The sequence below is a fragment of the Gadus macrocephalus genome, chromosome 12 (assembly GCF_031168955.1).
Source record: "Gadus macrocephalus chromosome 12, ASM3116895v1".
NCBI classification, from domain to species: Eukaryota; Metazoa; Chordata; class Actinopteri; order Gadiformes; family Gadidae; genus Gadus; species Gadus macrocephalus.
In genome coordinates, this window is record NC_082393.1 from 19,672,829 (window position 1) to 19,692,345 (window position 19,517).

General features: G+C 40.4%; 1 protein-coding gene across 1 annotated transcript in view; it reads left to right on the forward strand.

The window, feature by feature from the left end:
* rgs16 (regulator of G protein signaling 16) overlaps positions 1-10,452 on the forward strand; it is a 31,150-nt gene extending 20,698 nt beyond the window's left edge. Inside the window, exons 2-6 of the mRNA XM_060066430.1 lie at positions 8,462-8,614; positions 8,874-8,957; positions 9,067-9,128; positions 9,391-9,557; positions 9,695-10,452. Coding sequence (XP_059922413.1) covers positions 8,571-8,614; positions 8,874-8,957; positions 9,067-9,128; positions 9,391-9,557; positions 9,695-9,901 — 564 coding nt within the window. The 5' untranslated portion in view covers positions 8,462-8,570 and the 3' untranslated portion in view covers positions 9,902-10,452. The remainder of the gene's footprint in view (positions 1-8,461; positions 8,615-8,873; positions 8,958-9,066; positions 9,129-9,390; positions 9,558-9,694) is intronic.
* Positions 10,453-19,517: the final 9,065 nt, after the last annotated feature.

Here is a 19,517-nt window from a genome sequence, read left to right on the forward strand (position 1 = left end):
ATACAGATGCACGCACACACACACACACAGCTTTTGCAGTTTACAGCTTTAAGCTCTATCCATTATTAGGATGGTGCGGCCGATTACATTGTTTTTAATGCAAACAAATACCTTGGAACACACCTAATGCACACACACACTGAAATGTAATAAAAAATACATGTCAATCCATATACACCAGGGATGGGCAACTGGCGGCCCGCGGGCCGCATGCGGCCCGCAACCTCACTCAGTGCGGCCCGCATCCTCACTCAGTCAGGCCCGCACATAATTTAAAAAAAAATAATAATAAAAAAACAAAATAATAATAATAATAATTGATTGAGTCAAGAAAGATGAGAAGAATTCATAGAATTCGAAGGCAAACCCATGCGTCTAGTTTGCTTAGAAGCGATATCAGTCATTAAACAGATCGCCCGCAGACAGTGAGACTGGGTCCTCACCAATCCTCGAGCCTGTCCCTCAGCACTGGAGCTCCACAAGGCTGTGTATTGAGTCCCCTGCTGTACTCCGTATACACATATGACTGCACCAACACCCATCCTTCAAATACTGTGATCAAATTTGCAGATGACACCACTGTGGTAGGACAAATCACCCATGAAAATGAAAGTGCCTACAGAGACGAAGTTGACAGACTGACAGAATGGTGTCAAAAAAACAACCTGACCCTGAATGTCAGAAAGACAAAAGAAATCATAGTCGACTTCAGGCGGCAAAAGGCGAACCCTCAACCCCTCATCATCAATGGTGAGGAAGTAGAGAGGACCTCCTGCTTTAAATTCCTGGGGATTATGCTCTCAGAGGACCTGAAATGGGTGATGAACACAACTGCCACAGTAAGGAAAGCACAACAGCGGCTCTACTTCTTGAGAATATTGAGGAAAAACAACCTGTCTCCCGAGCTGCTTAAGACTTTTTACCACTGCTGCATTGAAAGTGTGATCACTTACTGTATCACTGCATGGTACGTCAACTGCACAGAAAAGGACAGGAAATCCCTCAGTCGGGTCATAAGGTCTGCTGAGAGAATAGTTGGACTTCCACTGCCTCCCCTGGATGACATCTTTAGGACGCGCTGCCTCCGTCGAGCATGTGGCATTTTAAAGGATGAGACTCACCCCGCAAACCATCTCTTCACCCTGCTACCCTCTGGCAGGCGCTACCGGGCCACTACAGCCCGCACCTCCAGACTGCAGAACAGTTTCATCCCCAGGGCCATCACAGAACTTAATAATCACACTACACTCCTACCCTCCACCCAGCACAACTGCACTTTTGTTAGTGGTTGCACAAACAAATTTCGTTGTGTATCCAATGCACAATGACAAATAAAGTCTATTCTATTCTAAAGATATCCACTTAAGTCGCCACTACAACTACTACAACTGCTTGTTGGGTTTGAGTTCATTGAGTTGTTGCACTTAATGTTGGGCCACTGTTTTTCAGTTTTTTGACTTCATTGAATGATGATGTATGTGAGCCCTTTGCACTGATAAAAATACTGACCATTCATGTGGCTGTTTGAGCATGGAAAACATGAAATGAATGTATGTTGGTTCAATTAACATACCGTACATAGGTTATGATTCTGGATGATTTTTTAGGTAGTGGCCATCCCCAAAATGCACCAGAATACAGGAAATCATATCTACCAAATTCAAAATTGTGTAGCTTCTCTCAGCTCACGTTTAGTTGAAGTGTGCAGTCATGTAGCCCTCCGATGGTTATGATGAAAAATGTGGCCCTCTTTATCATGAAAGTTGCCCATTCCTGATATACACACATTCAAATTGGAGTACCAAATAAAAAGAAAACTCTTTCCATAATTATTTTGACAAAGATATTCCGATATTTTTGGTGACAGGAAGAATTTATTATTTTGAACCATGAGTCCATCTTCCTCTTTTAACATAGCGGCCATATTGCATATTGATTGGTTGGGTGCAGAAAAGTGTGAGAATCTTTGGAAATCAGGACAACTTTTTTGTTCTCCATTCTACATCCCCTGCCCCAGATAACGTTTAGAATGTTTTCTGATTATGATTACAGGCCTTCTCAAAACATTCAAAAAAGTTTCCCTCTCAATTTCCCAAAAATGGCCACTCTGTGAAAAGCTCAAAAGAAAAGAAAAATAATACAATTGTGTCTCATTTACTGTTGGATCTATATGAAAACACACATTGACATCTATCTGATCTGTATGAAGACATTCTTCCTCTTCTACTGGATGTGTATGAAGACACACTATCTCTCTTGTCCTGCAGGGGCGCTTTCAGAAGGGCTTTGCTGAAGCTGTTTAGAGGAAAAGCATCTGCCCATCCTTTCTCTAACCAAGATCTGAAAAAAATAAATCTGCTGTTTTCTTCCATTTTCTCTTGACATAGAATTTATGCAAATATTGGCGCTTCTTCACCTCATAATCCTGTTTATAATCCAGGTAGTATTTGAGGTAAACCACAAAGCCTGAATGTACTTCCTGAAATAACTACCTTTGATCCCCACTCAGATGTCCTTTTGTGCCAACCTTGGCAATACCAGGCAACAACAAGAGCAATCTACGAAAAGTCACATATCCACGACTCATTATTTTGTCCATTATATTCCTTGTGTTGCCAACACCCCTAATCTCTCCAAAGCGGCCAAATAACATCCGAGACTGAAGTGGAAGACAACTTTCATCTTCCCCAGTTCCTGTTCACAGCTGTGGCCCGAGTGCGAAATCTCCTGCAACCCTATCCCTCAGGTCATTATGGGCTGGATCCTGCCTTTTTCACAGCTGGATACGGCTATAAATTACTCTCTCTCTCTCTCTCCCTGAAGGGGGTACTTGTTGGGTTATTTTGAGTTGAAAATACGATACCTGACATGACGTCATCTTAACTTGCCTAGACCAGTTAAGGTGAAGGGAAATCAAGTAATGCTAGGCAACTGAAAAGAAGATCAAAAGAGGAGATGAGAGGACTGACAGGGTATGGTGAGGTTAGGGGTAGGATAGGTTTGGTAAAGTATGGTATGGTAAAATAAAGTAAGTTAAGGGGAACGGTCATGCCCTCCAGTTTCTCTACGGTCACGCACTCAAGAGAGTACTGCTTCATACGATTTTTGTGAAAAATGCTGAAAAGCTCGACCATTGACGCCACTGTGTGTGATTTACATTCCCCATTTGGAAAATGGCGCCAACGGTAGAACTTTGAACAGTTGACGCCTGACCAACAAAGTCAATCACAATGTGTATGAACCATTCGTAGAAAAAAGTGTGATGGATAGCCTTAGGTACATAGAGGTGACTCTGAGTAACCTGGGTTAAATGAGGTAAAACTAATCAAGCCTAGGATGATTGTCAAGAACTGGCCAGGGTCCTGAAACCATCAAGGGGATATATATATATATATTAGGGCTGTCAAGCGATTAAAATATTTAATCACGATTAATCGCATTAATGCCATAGTTAACTCACGATTAATCGTATTTTTTTTTCTATGCTAAATATCCCTTGAATTCTTTGTCCCATAAATTTTTCTCATTTTAATGCTCTTATCAACATGGAGAAGTGCATCGGCTTGCCTTGTGCAAATGTTTTTTTATTGATAACGACATTGGCATATACTGATCAAAACAGGACGGTACAAAAAAAAAACCTATAATGCAATTTAACGATGAACATACAAAGATATGCCTTGAACATAGCAGTCAGGCTATTGCTTCTTTGTTTTGAGCCCGAAAAATAAATAAAAATAATAATAATAATATATATATTTTTTAATTATAATGTGCGTTAATCGCGCGCTAAAAAAATTAACGCCGTTAAAATTGGTTTGCGTTAACGCCGTTAATAACGCGTTTAACTGACAGCTCTAATATATATATATTAGTGCTGTCAAGCGATTAAAATATTTAATCGCGATTAATCACATTAATGCCATAGTTAACTCACGGCTAATCGCGAGCAATCACGATTAATCGCAAATGTTTTTTCTATGCTAAATATCCCTTGATTTCTTTGTCCCATTAATCTTTCTCATTTTAATGCTCTTATCAACATGGAGAAGTGCAGCGGCTTGCCTTGTGCAAATGTTTTTTTATTGATAACAACATTGGCATATACTGATCAAAACAGGACGATCACTATTTACGTTTAACGAGACAGGGATATGGTTGGCTAGGTTAAAGGGAAAGTATTAAAAATGGTAAGGTGTGGAAAATTAAGGATAAGGTATGGTAATGGTATGGTATGGTAGGGTAGGGTAACATCAAATACAGAGAGAACTCTACATAAACTCAGCCAACTGAGGTAAATCCACAGCAGTGAGATAGAAATGCCATTTCATCGTATGATCCCCTTTATACTTTATAAACCTCTCCTTATACAGGTGAAGGCAACTTCCACTGTTGTTTCAAAGTTGTAAGGATTGGTTTCCATTCTAACATTGTAATTTTATGTTTTTTGTCATTAAATTTGAAACTTTAATTAGCTTTAAGGAGATGTTCACATGCTTCCTAAAATTATTTAACATGAATTAAAATCTCCTGAACAGAACTGTCTTATTTATCTTTCATAAATAAGTTGACCACGTGTTGGTTCATGGTATACAGTGCAAAGACGTGGGGGGAAGAAGAAAGGCAGGGCTCTGCAGGACCCAATCCAACAAGCCATTGAAACGATGCCAAGTGTGAAGAAGCATTGATCCCATCCAGTAAAAGTGCTGGGGTGGATGAACCAAAGAGTGTACCGCCAGGGGCTTGAGATTAAGTGAGGGCTGATAATATCTATGGGAGAAGAGGACGTGGCGGCACCATTCAAGGCCGTCGGTACACCGCTGCTCATCATTTCTGTGTTATTTCATTTCCATCGTATCTCCATGATGGGTGCCTTCTAGGGGTGTAACGGTACACGTATTTGAACCGAACCGTCACGGTACAGGCACTTCGGTGCGGTTACAGAGGTGTACCGCGGTCCGTAAATGTGGCGTACATAGCGTTAATATGGCGAATGTAAAGGCTTGTTTTGCGGTGCGGAACTTAAAACTTGAAGTCGGAGTTCCCCCCGGACCGTTTAGCCTCATTAGGCTCGGCTCGCACGTGCGCGAACTCGTAGTAGCAGTAGCAGAGCGCGATCGCGACTGTGTGTGGATTGATGTCTACTAACGAACTGAGAGCGAACTGCATGGCGAGCGACAACAGAAAACCGGAGCTTGAAGATGCCCCCCTGTCATTTAAATCCCAAGTGTGGGAGAACTTTGGATTCCAGGTTAATTATCACAATGGGGAAAGACGAGTGGACAAGTCGAAAGCTGTGTGCAGACATTGTTCAACAGCGATCGTCTATGCAAATGGAAACACATCGAACTTGCACAAATTTTCGCCCCCGGTACAATTTTAACGTGACGGCACCATCCAGGTGTTACTGTCACCGCTGCAAAATGAAAAAAAGTTGTTCAAATCGTTCAAACCCAGCTCCCTACACTATTTAATCAACCCCTACACCTGTCTGGGAATTCAGAACGGGCAAATGCCATCACCAGGTCTATTGGTGTTTTCATTGCCTCTGACCTACGAGAGGCAATGAAAACACCAATAGATTATAAAATACATAAGATGTAATTTAAGTTAAGGCTGCAGTTGCACTTTTATTTAATGATTGATTATATTTATGAGAACTTCAGAGCTTTAGAGAGCTGCAGGAATATGTTACAAACTCTTTGTTTACATACCAGCTTAAAGAGCCTAGACTGAGCATTAAAACTGGATTTTTCATTAATTTTATGTTAAGGTTATTGGAGAATTGCATCATTTTATTTGTATGTTTCATACTGACAGCTAAAACTGTTGTTTAATTCGTTACTAATTAAACTTATGTTAGTTCTGTCAAGCAATCCGTTTTTTCACCATAACTATGAACCGAACCGTCCTGTACCGTACCGTGACTTCAAAACCGAGGTACTACCGAACCGTGACTGTTGTGTACCGTTACACCCCTAGTGCCTTCTCATAATAGACTCTGCAAAGAAGATTTGTTACTCTGATACTACATACTGCAATGTATGTAAGAGTTGGCTTCAGTAGTAAGACTATGGTCTCCCCATCCCCGCTAAACTTCCTGCCTGCCTGAACATCCAGCCACACATTTGTCTTCCCTATCATCCGACCAAAACACAGTCCTGTTCAAAATATGCCCCTTAGGCAAGGCAAGGCTAGGCAAGGCAACTTTATTTATATAGCACTTTTCATACACAAGGCAGACTCAAAGTGCTTCACATATAAACATTGTCATACGATAAAAAAAATTAAAAATAATAGATAAGTAAAAGAAAACATATGCAAAAAATGAGTAAAATAGATCACGATTTTAGAAAGTGCAATGTGTTTAAGATCAGATCAACAGTCTCTCTGGAGTCTGGTACCCACGTCAGGACTCCAACCCGACCTAAAGGAATATGGTCCTTTCTCTGGGACTCCAACCCGACCTAAAGGTATTTGGTCCTTTCTCTGTGACTCCAACCCGACCTAAAGGAACTTTGTCATTTCTATGGGACTCTAACCCGACCTAAAGGAACTTTGTCCTTTCTCTGGGACTCCAACCCAGATTCTAGGACTCTAACCCAGACAGAACTTGGGTCTCATACCCTTATCCTTTCCTTCTGGTATCAGTTCATGTATCTTTCTGGTAAAAATAGAAATATAAAGGCAAAGTTAAAAAGGCCTTTTAGTAATAAAATATGAACGGAGAGTCAATTTACAAAATTTACTTTATATTCATAAGAAATATATATTCTGTTGTTTCTTAATGTTGAAAAGTAACACTTAAGTATCTTTAGATGTTATTTTATTTTTGTATACATCATTTACAGATATAAGTTCAATCATGAGTATGGCATGATTCCCATGGTCTGCAGAATCAAAGCTTCTATCATAGGGCTTCTATAGAATTGGCAGACCTCCATATCATACGTTGGCTTTTCTTATTTTTATCAATTTATTAATTCATTCATTTATTCATCATGGAAGAAAGAAAGCAAAAAAGAGTGCTCTCTATTATATATAATTCTTTATTTCAGACCCAGGAGGATCCATATCAACACAAACAAAATAAACAAAATAAACATTCAGCTTTGTTTTGTAGCAGTAAAGGTCACGTTTGGAGTTAAATACTATGTTAATGAGGTTATTTTTTGTGATCAACATTACTGTGCAGGGAGATGGTTACTCCAGTTCCTTGCAACTAATTCCATTTTGTTTGGAGCTTACTGGCTATGGCTTATTCTTGGAACTGGTGTAGGCTTAAATGTCCCGAATCTATTTTGGAAAGATTCTATAGATTTCAGTGAAATGTGTTTTCACAAATGTGCTTCAAATGTTCTTCTTATTTGTTCTATAACTCGTAGAATGTTGTGCCTGACGGATGTTTTGTTGCTAATGGCTGCAAGTGTGTTGCTAATGTTGTTGATTTTGAAAGTGCTAGCCCATGTCCCCATTTCACACTCACAAGGGAAAGCAATGAGAGAAATAGCCGGAGGGGGTCTCTTGGTAGAACCTAAGTGTTCCTAGACAGAAGCTACTATCCATCATTTAATTCATCAATGTGCCACAGGGCATTGCTGTGTGTGTGTGTGTGTGTGTGTGTGTGTGTGTGTGTGTGTGTGTGTGTGTGTGTGTGTGTGTGTGTGCGTGTGTGTGTGTGTGTGTGTGTGTGTGTGTGTGTGTGCGTGTGCGTGTGTGTGTGTGTGTGTGTGTGTGTGTGTGTGTGTGCGCGCGTTTGCGTGTGTGTCCATAACAGCCTTTCAGAGGAAAGTGGCTTCATTAATATATCTAATAACGCCCCGGATGCTGTTGTGCTTTCAATGGCACGTGAGCATTATTCACAAGTGCACATGCACTTCCTTACTGTGGCTGTTAAAATCAACAATACCAGTGTTTGTCCACTTCACGTTTTCTGTACTAAATGGGTTTTTTTATTGGAAAAAAAAACGGACAGACTAAAAGATTTGTTTTGGTCAAGATTCAAGGACACTTGAAGGGAATACAGAATGTGGAAGTCATTTACACAGTAATTCCACAGCCCTGTCCTTGCCCACTCTCTCTCTCTCTCTCTCTCTCTCTCTCTCTCTCTCTCTCTCTCTCTCTCTCTCTCTCCCCATTCATCTTATCTCTCTCTCTCTCTCTCTCTCTCTCTCTCTCTCTCTCTCTCTCTCTCCCCATTCATCTTATCTCTCTCTCTCTCTCTCTCTCTCTCTCTCTCTCTCTCTCTCTCTCTCTCTCTCTCTCTCTCTCTCTCTCTCTCCCCCCCATCCCTCTTATCCCTCTCACTCTCTGTCTCTGTCTCGCTCTCTCTGCCCCCCATCCCTCTTATCTCTCTCTCTGCTCCGTCTCTCACTCCCTCCCTGTGAAGCTCTGTTTGGCTGTGTGAGGATGACGCGTCGGCAGCAGGGTCTATATAAAGCTCTGCTCCGCCTCATTGCAGACACACCGCTGCTCTGGCTATACCAAGCGCTCACTCGCCTGTCCTGGAACTACTTTCTGTGCACCTTAACCTCCACCCTACTGACCAGCTGGAGTCCTCCGCTGCCGATATGTGCAAAGGATTATCATCACTTCCAAACTCCTGCCTGGAAAGGTACATGAAATGATAGAATGACCGTGTTTATCGTGGAAGGATTTCATCGCTGTGATTCATCAATGGTGCATTGGGGTTGATTTTACTTAACTGCAGGGAATATCAAGAAGAGATGAATAATTGTAACTTTGGCTGATGCATCTTAAATCTAACTTGTGCTGCAAAGGACTCTCAAGTCATAAGTAGAAAGTTAAACCTGCAATGCATGCATACTGAAACATTTCTCTAACATGTTTCTTTTTCTTGTCTTCTTCTCCAGGGCCAAGGGACTGAAAGCAAGGCTGGGGAACATTCTGCAAAAACCAGATTGGAAACTGACATGCTGCAAAATAGGGAAAAATCGGTAAGCCTCAATAACTTTAAGTACTAGGATTGTTGCTACCCTGGATCATTACCTTTAATTGAAAATGTCCTATTATACATAGTCATTATTTATGTTTTTCTTTCATCAGACCCACCACAGAAGAATGCCTCAAGTGGAAGCATTCATTTGAAAAGCTCCTGTCAAGTAAATGTAAGTCAAATTGAAGATCATTGCATGCCTGCAAATACAAGTTTATTCATTTAAGATGTACGCACCCAATCTCCCCCCCCCCCCCCCCCCCCCCACACACACACACACACACACACGCATACACACACACACCCCTACAGACACAATTATATGGATGCACTAATATAATCAAGTACAATCTTTATTTAATACTCTGCGTGATGAATGATCTGCAATGCTTAACCCTTTGTTCTCCTCCTCCCTCTCCTTCTCTCCTCTGCAGATGGCATGTGTGCCTTCACAGCATTCCTCGTGTCTGAGTTCAGCGAGGAGAACATTGCATTCTACTTCGCCTGCGAGGAATACAGGAGCACCAAGTCAGCTGCCAAGCTCGCAGACAAAGCCCAGAAGATTTACGATGAGTTCATCGGCAGCGACGCGCCACGAGAAGTGAGTGCGCTCTTCACGTCCCCCAATGTGCACGATATCCCAATGCACCAATTCTCCCCTTTGCACTTAGATAGATTTAGAGAATGAAATAGAAACCCGACAGAGGTTAACCGGTCCCCTCATTCTTTCCTTCGCAGATCAATATCGACCACGAGACCCGGGACATCACAAAATCCAACATGGAGTCCCCCTCGCCCGCTTGCTTCGACATGGCCCAGCACAGGATCTACATGTTGATGGCCAAAGACTGCTACCCCCGATTCCTACGCTCACAAACTTACAGGGAGATGGCGTACGAAGACGGGGACAAGAGAAGATGTCCTGTCCACCCAGAGAATGTGTGAACGAGATGCATGTCCTGACTATAGGGAGTTTAGTTTGTGCAAGGTCGCCTTACAGAAAAGATGACAAAAAGAGCAGCAGAGAGGGCCGAGAAGCCGGGCTGCGGATCGCTCTGACAGAATGCCATGGGCAGACAGGGGTGGTGGCGGGACAGCAGTGGGAGAGATGGCGATGTGGTGGAGCACAGGCCTTGAGTCTGAGATTTAGGGGCAGAGATAATTTCAGAAAAGAAAGGGGGTTATTTTGCCAAGATGGAGCATCGGTGGAAATTGCCCAGAGTTTAAAAGTATTTTTGCTCATAATTTGACCATAGTACTGGCAGACAATCAGAAGGGAGAAATGGTAAAAGCCATAAAAGCAAGCACATGTGATTGCGTTTTGAATTTGTGTTATACTGTGAGAGCAAAGTGTGAATAATGTATTTATTTGTTTAACTGTCAATTTATTGTTAATTAATTTACTTTTCTTACAAAGCAATGTGCAATCTTTCCTATTTATTTATTGTTCTGATTTTTTTTACACAATGATGAATTAAATAAAAAGTTCATGCAGATTGCCTTCCCTCCTTTGATTTCACTCAAACAATTAACTGTCATAGAACACGAGTAATACTCATTTCACCATGATCACAAATCATGCTGATTCACATATTAAATAAATAAATATTCTTTATTGCCTCTGGCTATTACATCAGAGTGCAATAAAATCCTCCTCAAATGACACAATATACTTAGATAGTGAGAACTAAACATACATTGGCTCATTAATGGGTGAGGTGGTCAGCAGGTGTGACACAGAACTGTTTGTCTCGTCACCTAGGAAACTACGTGAGCCAACCACATCTTCCTGGTGAGAACACTTTCCTGGAAACGGGAAGCAGAAGAAAATGGTGTGACTTCATCAATGTGATGTCTACTGCCAATAAAGCTCTGTCCGTGTGTTTGCTCAAGCCATTATTCTTGTGCAATAAATGGCAATAAAGTTGGGATGAAGCTGGACCTCCAGGCACAGGGCCATGCTTCTACATCACAGCCAGAATCCCCAGTGAACAGAAGGTGCATAGCATGCACACAATAGGATAGTGGAAGCGGTAATTGTCTGTGTCCTTTCCTTTAGAACATAATTTTGCTTCTCAAGGAAATTAAACTCTGCAAACTCACGTTTTATGGTTTCAGCGGTACGATTATTATCCCCGGCCCATACATTTTATAGTGTTCCATCTTAATGGTAATAACGAACCAATTACTAATGGATATAATGTATCTCCTTGCTATATTATTCGGTCTGTTTAAGACAATGCTCTGCTATTGCACCTTTTCATGAAATAAACTTGTCACCTCATCATTCATAAAAAGAATCTCCATCTCAAAGACATGTGTTTTTGTGCACTCAACACTTGTGGAGTCCCTCCAGGGTCATTCCTTGCTCCCCTTTTAAGTCTTTACTCTAGATGTAGACTGTAGATCTATTGTTATATTGATTGTAGCTGTGCATGAAAACGCAAGCTCATCTTCTGCTTTAGACTAACCTATAAAATAACCATCAAATGTGAAAGGTTTCAATTCAACCCTTTTTTTTACAATCAGACTTGTGCTAAGCAGCTTTTTTATTCACAAATGTGTCACATGACGGAAGTAAGATACGCCAATCCACTATTTTGAATTGTCTTTTAAAGTCCAGACCACAATTTGCCGTTTTTATTTGCAGCCTTGAGGATCTCCTACCATTGAAACAACTCAAAATCGCCTCTGAAAACCCACACATATCCAACACCACACGAGTCCCGTGGAGAGTGAGAACATGTGAGCAGACAACACCTCATTCCATTATTTGCTCTGCTGGTGCACCGTCTGCCTCTGTCTGGGTGTTCGCTGTATAACCCTGTGATAACCCACCAATGGGTTAATCATGGACCACCTAATAACAGGCAATTCATTCCCCCAGCAAACTTCAGTCACCCTGTTGTTCAAACCATTGTCTGGTCATCTTCAACGCCCCAGCCGCATAGTGGCTTCCTAAGCGGGCACAGTGGTTTCCTATTTGTCTACGCCTCATCTTTGCGATGCAAAATATATAAAAATAATAAAATAGTACACTTGCCGCCATTGATAGCTTTTGGAGCTATCAAGGGGCCTAGGTATCCGAATCAATTCATTGTAAAAACGTAATGTCAATATCGACGATCGTCTATATATCATTGCTGATTATATCATCTGTTCTCTTCCAAGTAGTGAATATTGTAAACGCTGTGTGTTCCTGGCAGTGGCAGACTGCGTTTCACCAGCCAGGGATAGCAGTCTACAAAACCCTCACTTGTGTATTCAAATGTCATTAGTGTAGAGTGGAGCCAATGTCAGGTGTGGAACAGCTGGTACACAATGCTGTTGCATATTTACATCCCATAATGTAGCCTCCCTCGCCATGGTAACCCACAGGCCAGTCCTTATCTGATGAATCTGACGAGTGCAACAATCTGTAATGCTGTTTTTTGTAATCAGGCACTACGCACATTAAGTGCAGCCAAAGCAGAAATAGCCCTACATTAATTCACATTTCAAGATGTAAGGTTTTCCAATAACATGCTTTAATAACGGCTTTAAGTAAGTAACTAATGCTTTATTCATATAGCACCTTTTCAAATAAAACATTACAAAGTGCTTAACAGAACAGCAAAAATACCAACATAAACAGTCAAGAACATGCAATGCTGAAAGAACAGAAACAGGGAGACCCGGCCATTCCCCTGGCAATGATTGTCCAGGAAGTTGTTATATGAAGAGATTCGTTTGTTTTGTGGCTGTCTGCTTGTCTTATCTAGATCCGACCACCGTAAATGTGAAAAAATCCTGCTAATTTGCCTTACTTTACGCATTAATGCATCACCTTCACGCATGAATTATTAGAAGAAGGCTTCACACATACGCACAGTGCAGGTCAGGTTTTCCTGCTGCTGAACATTTCATAAATTATACAATTGGTTTATTTCAATGACAAGCACATGATCTTAGACGAAACAAATATAACGCTTGTGTGAACTTTACGCAACCAAACTGAATCCAGAGCACATTTAACTACCAACTTTATACCATGCGATTTTTGAGACAATGTAATGTCAGGGTTGGATCTAAACTACTGAATACATTTTGCATGTGTGTATTTAAAGGAGATCAACAACGTGGTTGAAGATGTAAGGGATTGACCATGACCTGTGTTGGACAGCCTTTTACATAAGAGTGAATGAAATGTAATTCAAATTCGCTGCGACAATGGCATGTGGTACAAAGGCGACATCTGGTGGAAAGAGAGCGTGACACCGCACAAGCGGCCACAATTGATAATTGAGTTTATTCTGTTCTGCACCTTATATGATTATTAGATTAAAACATAAAAAAATTTACCACAATTATTGAAAGATTTTGATGAACAGGGAACAGTGTTGACATCATGTAAGTCATCTATGCATTGTGTTGCAGAGATATTTACCTTAATTGGCAGCTACCCCCGCTACTGCCCGGCCCGTAGCGTCTCCTTGTGCCACGTTGCAACTCAAGAGAAGATTGCAGTCACTAACTATTTTCTAACCTCTTGTAGTTATGGGATGACCTCAATATAAACTTGATGACGCCATAGAGTAGTAAGCTTTAAATTACCCTTTTGTATTGTTAAAACCCTGTGGTTTCACAATGAGGAAAACAGTCCCCTGGTTCGAGAACAGGCTTTGAAAACATTAGCTCCTAATTGACCTTTTTGAAAACCATCTGGGAAAAGGACTTATGTTTGACATGGAGTATGTTCGAGGTTTGGACGGATATTGGTGATAGAATAATCGGTGAAATTGAGTTAATTAATTAAATAATTAAGCATAGAATAAACACCGCAACTACTCCTGACTGTAGGAGATGCAAGGGTGATGCGTTTGGGAGGAGGGATTAAGACACAACTTTCTGGTAATATTCCGCCTCCTATTTTTTGGAGGACTAATTTAACTGTCGGCAAAACCTTTTTTTTACAAATCCATCAATTGGTACGGTGGCGCTGAGCATTCACCAAATAAAAAAAAGTTTCACAGCTAATGTAGCCGTTAGCACACTCAGGATCTCGTAATTACGAGATAATATCTCGTAATTACGAGATAAGGATCTCGTAATTACGAGAAAAGATCTCGTAATTACGAGATACGGATCTCGTAATTACGAGATACGGATCTCGTAATTATGAGATAAGGATCTCGTAATTACGAGATAAGATATCATATTTACGACATAAGGAACTCGTTTACGAGAAAAGGATCACGCCTCTCATTCATAAATAACGTTGCTGGCTAGCTGCAGGCCGGCAAAGATGACGCTATCCGACGCTATCGTATTTAATCTCCTGCTCGGGTTGAGGCAATGGGAAATATTGATGTTCCTTAAAAGTGAGGAGGGCAATAATATAAGTATGTCAACATTGCGCAGACATCTGAAGTCATTGGCCGGCAAAGATGACGCTATCCGACGCTATCGTACTTTATTTCCTGCTCGGGTTGAGGCATTGGGAAATATGGATGTTCCTTAAAAGTGAGGAGGGCATTAATATAAGTATGTCAACATTGCGCAGACATCTGAAGTCATTGGGACTGTTCAGGAGAAAAGCCCAGTCGGACCTGCTACAAGTGGCTCTCTTCCTATAGTTCTATATATATCTATGACTACGGCCATCAGGAGTGCTTTTGTTTACCGGCGTTGCAATGGTTACAGGTCTTGTAAGGAAGTGCGCCAATTCTCGGAGCGCCAATTCTCTTCCGCACAGAGCAGAACTGTGGCCTATTTTACACATTTTTATTTTCTTAATTATAATTATATCATTCATTTTTACCGAATTTTCTTTTATTGCTGAAAAAATAAATAAATAAACAGTGTTCCGGGGGGGGAGGGCCGGACCAGGGAGGATTCTCCCGGTGGCTATTAGTGCCCCACTCCGCCCCTGCATATAACATAAGTCTGTTTACGACGTTGGTAAGTACTCCCACCCATCTCAGCCTCATTCGCCCATATGGCCAATTATCCGGAAATGCTAATTATCTGACTTTCTCCCTTGAGCCATTCCAATATAAGATCAGAGGGTTTAAAACCCTTTTAAATGTTATAACCCCAGCTCTGTACTCTCTCCATAAGGAAAACGGTCCCCTGCTTAAGAACAGGCTGCTGTGAAAATGAGCTCCTAATTGACCTCTTTAAAAACCCTCTGGGAAAAGGACTTGTTCGTTTGACATTGAGTTAGTTAGAGGTTTGGGCCGATATTGCTGAGAGAATAATTGGTTCTTCAACTAACATAAAATTTAATTAATTAATTCGTTCATTCATTATTAATCATGCACTGTTACACTCCCATTTGACTCCACGGAATAAACACCGCAATTACTCGACTGTAGGAGATACAAGTCTGACCATGGAACCTTTTACCATGTGTTCTGGAGCTGCAACAATATTATTGAATGCCTGGCCTCCTTTCATGATGTTTTACGAAATATTGGATTTACTGTGGGCCTACCTGAACCTAAAGCTTTTCAAAATAAACATACACAATAAACAGTCTATATTTGGTAAGATTTGGTCTCCATTGAATTGTCGATGTGTCTTCTTTACCACATCAATGTGAAACGTTACTCCTGTGTGCACCCATGCCTGCCCACGTAAAGGTTAAATAGCAATATTTTTTTATCTAATACTGCAACCTACCTATAATTGTATTCTGTTAAATTTCTCTTTCAGTTAGTGTGATGTTGTTTGACAAATATTCAGTGTACCAAGAAAAAAATGTGTACAATATAAAACTGCAAAAAATATATACAATATATACTTATCAATATAATAATAATTTATTTACAATGCAGCGATCGATGTCGCCTGAGTAGGACCACTTGCAGTAAGGTTTCTAACCACGGGAGGGTTGCAGCCCACAGGCAGCCCCTTATCTTCTGCATATGTAACAATTCCATCTCGGAACACCAGAAGGCAGTAAAAGCCTTTTCAAAAGAGCTCTTCTTGCCTCGATGCTGTTTCGACACAAATTACTATGCTGTTTTGACACATTTTTTTATGGGATCAAATTGGTTATAAATAAAAATATCCCTGCATTCAAAGTTAGAGGTGCAAAATCGAGCCTATTATATTTATTGTTTTCGCTCAGCACACGGCTATGTAATTTTTGTCTGTGTAATTTGTATGACTCTGCCTACTTTAGGCTTATTATCACTATTATGCGTTTAATTGTAGCCTATTATTAAGTCATTAGGATATAACTACTACTACTACTAATACTACTACTTCTACTACAACTGCTTGTTGCTGTATTGTTTTCCATCTAGAAGTAGGCTATCTAAACAAAAGGAACACCTCTTAAACTTAAATCAACTCCTTCCTCCTGTGCATGGGTCGAGCCAGTAACCATTTTCCACTCACTGTTATGAACATAACTATTATTTATTTAATTTAGACGGAGAAGAGTGACGAACGAAAGACGCGGGAGAATCGAGAAGGCTGCGACAGCAGTGAGTTGAACCCGAAGCGTGGGAAAACTTGTTTTTTTGGCCCATGCGCCAAAGAAAAAAAGGAATACTGTGTGTCTCTTCGGTGACCCTCTGGTGTCCTTGGGCCTGGGTTCATCTCCACGGCCCACTACTGATCTCCCAAACATTTGAACACACCTGTTTTTGGTGCCACGTCATTCCTGGAGTTGTTATCTTTCTCCATAAGTCATCGACGTGAGGAATAGAGTTCAGCTAGAAAGCAAGACGCCTCCCTGAACAGTGGGGTTACAGCAGTATGGGCAGATGCACTGCAGTTTGGGAATCTGGAATGAGGCAATCCTTAATAATTACGTACCACTCGAGTATGCACCTATGGTTCATAATTATTCAGAACTCTTGCTTTAGTATTATTATAAACCAGAATATGTACTTGATGGCAAAAACAGGCTATATTTGGTTTTTTTCTAAGTACAATTACATGTGTATTCATGAATGTTATGAATGAGTATTATGATTATTCTTATGCATTGTTGTTTTTCCTACCTTTTCTTTATTTCTGATCTTATGAAGGCATATGGACCCTTATCCATACATCTTTCATTCTAAATAAAAAAAAAAAAAAATCCCTATAACAGAGCCAGTAACAGTAAATCAAGTAATATTGACCTTTAATGAAATGCTTCGGATTTCTTGATTATATTTTTGCATTAGTTATTTTGCCTATGTCGTGATCTTCAAATGTAGATTTTTTTAGTTGATGTTGACAAAGTTTTGCTTATAACAACCAGATGGCTAAACCCGACCATCTTGCAACACACTGTCCGTTACAGTCTTCTGATGACCGTTTGTATGTCACTCCCCCATTACCCGTATTTCTCGCTAAGATCAAACAAGCAATACATGTTACATTTAGGACCCTAAAGAAAGCCTATCAAATACATTTCTGAAATGTATTTCTATAGTAAGATTTTGTTGGTTGTTCTTAATGTATGGGAATTTACAAAAGTATTTTCAAAGTACCTAAAACTTTATGCTTATACTGAATGTTCTTAAATTCAAGCGCTTACTCCATTCTTTACAATGTTTACACATGCAGGAAGCCAATAGCCTCCTTTCATATATCCACATTCACATGAAAGAGCACTTAAATAAAGCATTCATCTTATTGGTTAACACAAATACATTTCAGTGGAGACTGTGGGAAAACAGAAGTTGTATCTTGGTGAAAACCTTTTGAAGACAAAAAAGGTTTGGATGGACCTGACCTTTATTGAGTGTTGTTTGACTATGTGGTTAAATACAATCTCTAAAGTGCATTGTTCCTTTTATTGGAGAAAGCTGGCATCATTTCCCTGTAGAGGATTAACTTCATAGTAGTTTGGTTTGGCTAGTCGTAATCAGACCACTTTCGTAGTGTCCCTGATTTGTCCCTAACATCGCAACTAAACAGAGTATGAATAACTTGTGATAATAGCCTATCTGCGTTGATATAGCCTGCTATGCAGTTGATCTGGATCAGAACCTGATCTTGATTTTAAAAATCCATGGAAGCTGATTTATTTGATTGATGACCCTGTATCTGCTGTAGACTATATCAAGCTATACAACAGCTAGTTTTGACCAAGTAATTTAATTGGACAAGAGGAATTTCTTGAGTGCTGATACTGAGTATAACAGTGGGACTTTTAACTATACATGTATCATGTACGAGCTGGACTACGATTGAATTGCAGAGGCGCTGATATTCTGATATTCTGATATATTTCCTTAGAAATAACTTTTAAATATAAAGTCCTTATACATGGATATTGGTACAAAACCATAACTCGAAGTGTATTACCTGGAATCTCCATTTCAGTGTAGAGCTGGAATCAGTTTGGTTCCCTGAATATTAAATAAAGAAATATCCACATTAGGCCTTCATAAAAAAGAAATGGACTTACTGTTTACCTTCTATGGACCAGCATACTAATGGAAAATCTGTTTTTTATTAAGGAAGAATGTAATTTATTTCTCCAAGGCAACTATGATAATGAATGCATCGTTATTTATCTTTTCATGATGATCTCTTCTCCCCCGGCGGCGGTTTTTGTAAGAGCCAAGGGCATTATAATTCACAAGAAAACAGCCCAGCGCTTTATGCTGCTACACGCACAGAGCACCGGAAAAGTCTCAGCAAATAAACATCGTCACTGAACAAAACAACGTATTCATGTCACTGTGTGGGAAAAGTTAAACTTTTAATTTCCTCTCGGAAGTGAGGGTGCTGAGAAACCCAACACCCTCTTACCCACCAGGGCTCCACGGCCAAAGTTCAGACTTGGGGACGGATGGAAAATGTTATTTAGATGTTTGTATGCTTTTTCTGATACACCTTATTTATTCCAGATATTTATTTACTCAGCAGCTAAATCTCCATTCCAAGACTAAGAAACCAAGTGGAAAAATGCAGCCCAACGGCTACTAAAAGCCTATCAAAACCAAATTGGAACTCAGTGAAATGTAATTCATTTGTGGGACGTATTAATTCACCAATGTATATTGGAGACATAGAACAAAATTAAACATCGGTGTAGTCTCAATGCTTGAGCTGGGTGATTTGTTGGTAATTTCTTGCATTACACCCTACAAATCTCCTACAGGCCTTCAAAAGAAGGGAGGGGATTCAGGCTTGATTTTCTCCAAACCTGTTACAGTCTGCCGTGCGCATTGAGTCTGCATAATTCACTATGTCCTAGAGGAGGTCTCTCTCTCTCTCTCTCTCTCTCTCTCTCTCTCTCTCTCTCTCTCTCTCTCTCTCTCTCTCTCTCTCTCTCTCTCTCTCTCTCTCTCTCTCTCTCTCTCTCTCTCTCTCTCTCTCTCTCTCTCTCACATCTAGATAAGCAGCCTGGGTAATACAGTCTCTTAGATATCCTTGAGATTGACCAAGGAATCATAGCAACAGTTGAGATGTATGTCCAGCACTAGGGCTAGATGTTGTTTCGGGAAGCATTGCAGGCATGGATTGCACTCGCCTTCGTGCTTATCAATAGCAAAGGGCAAGAGATTGTTTGTTTTGTAGCAATGAATTGTCTATATTAAGATCCACGATAACATCTACGATAACT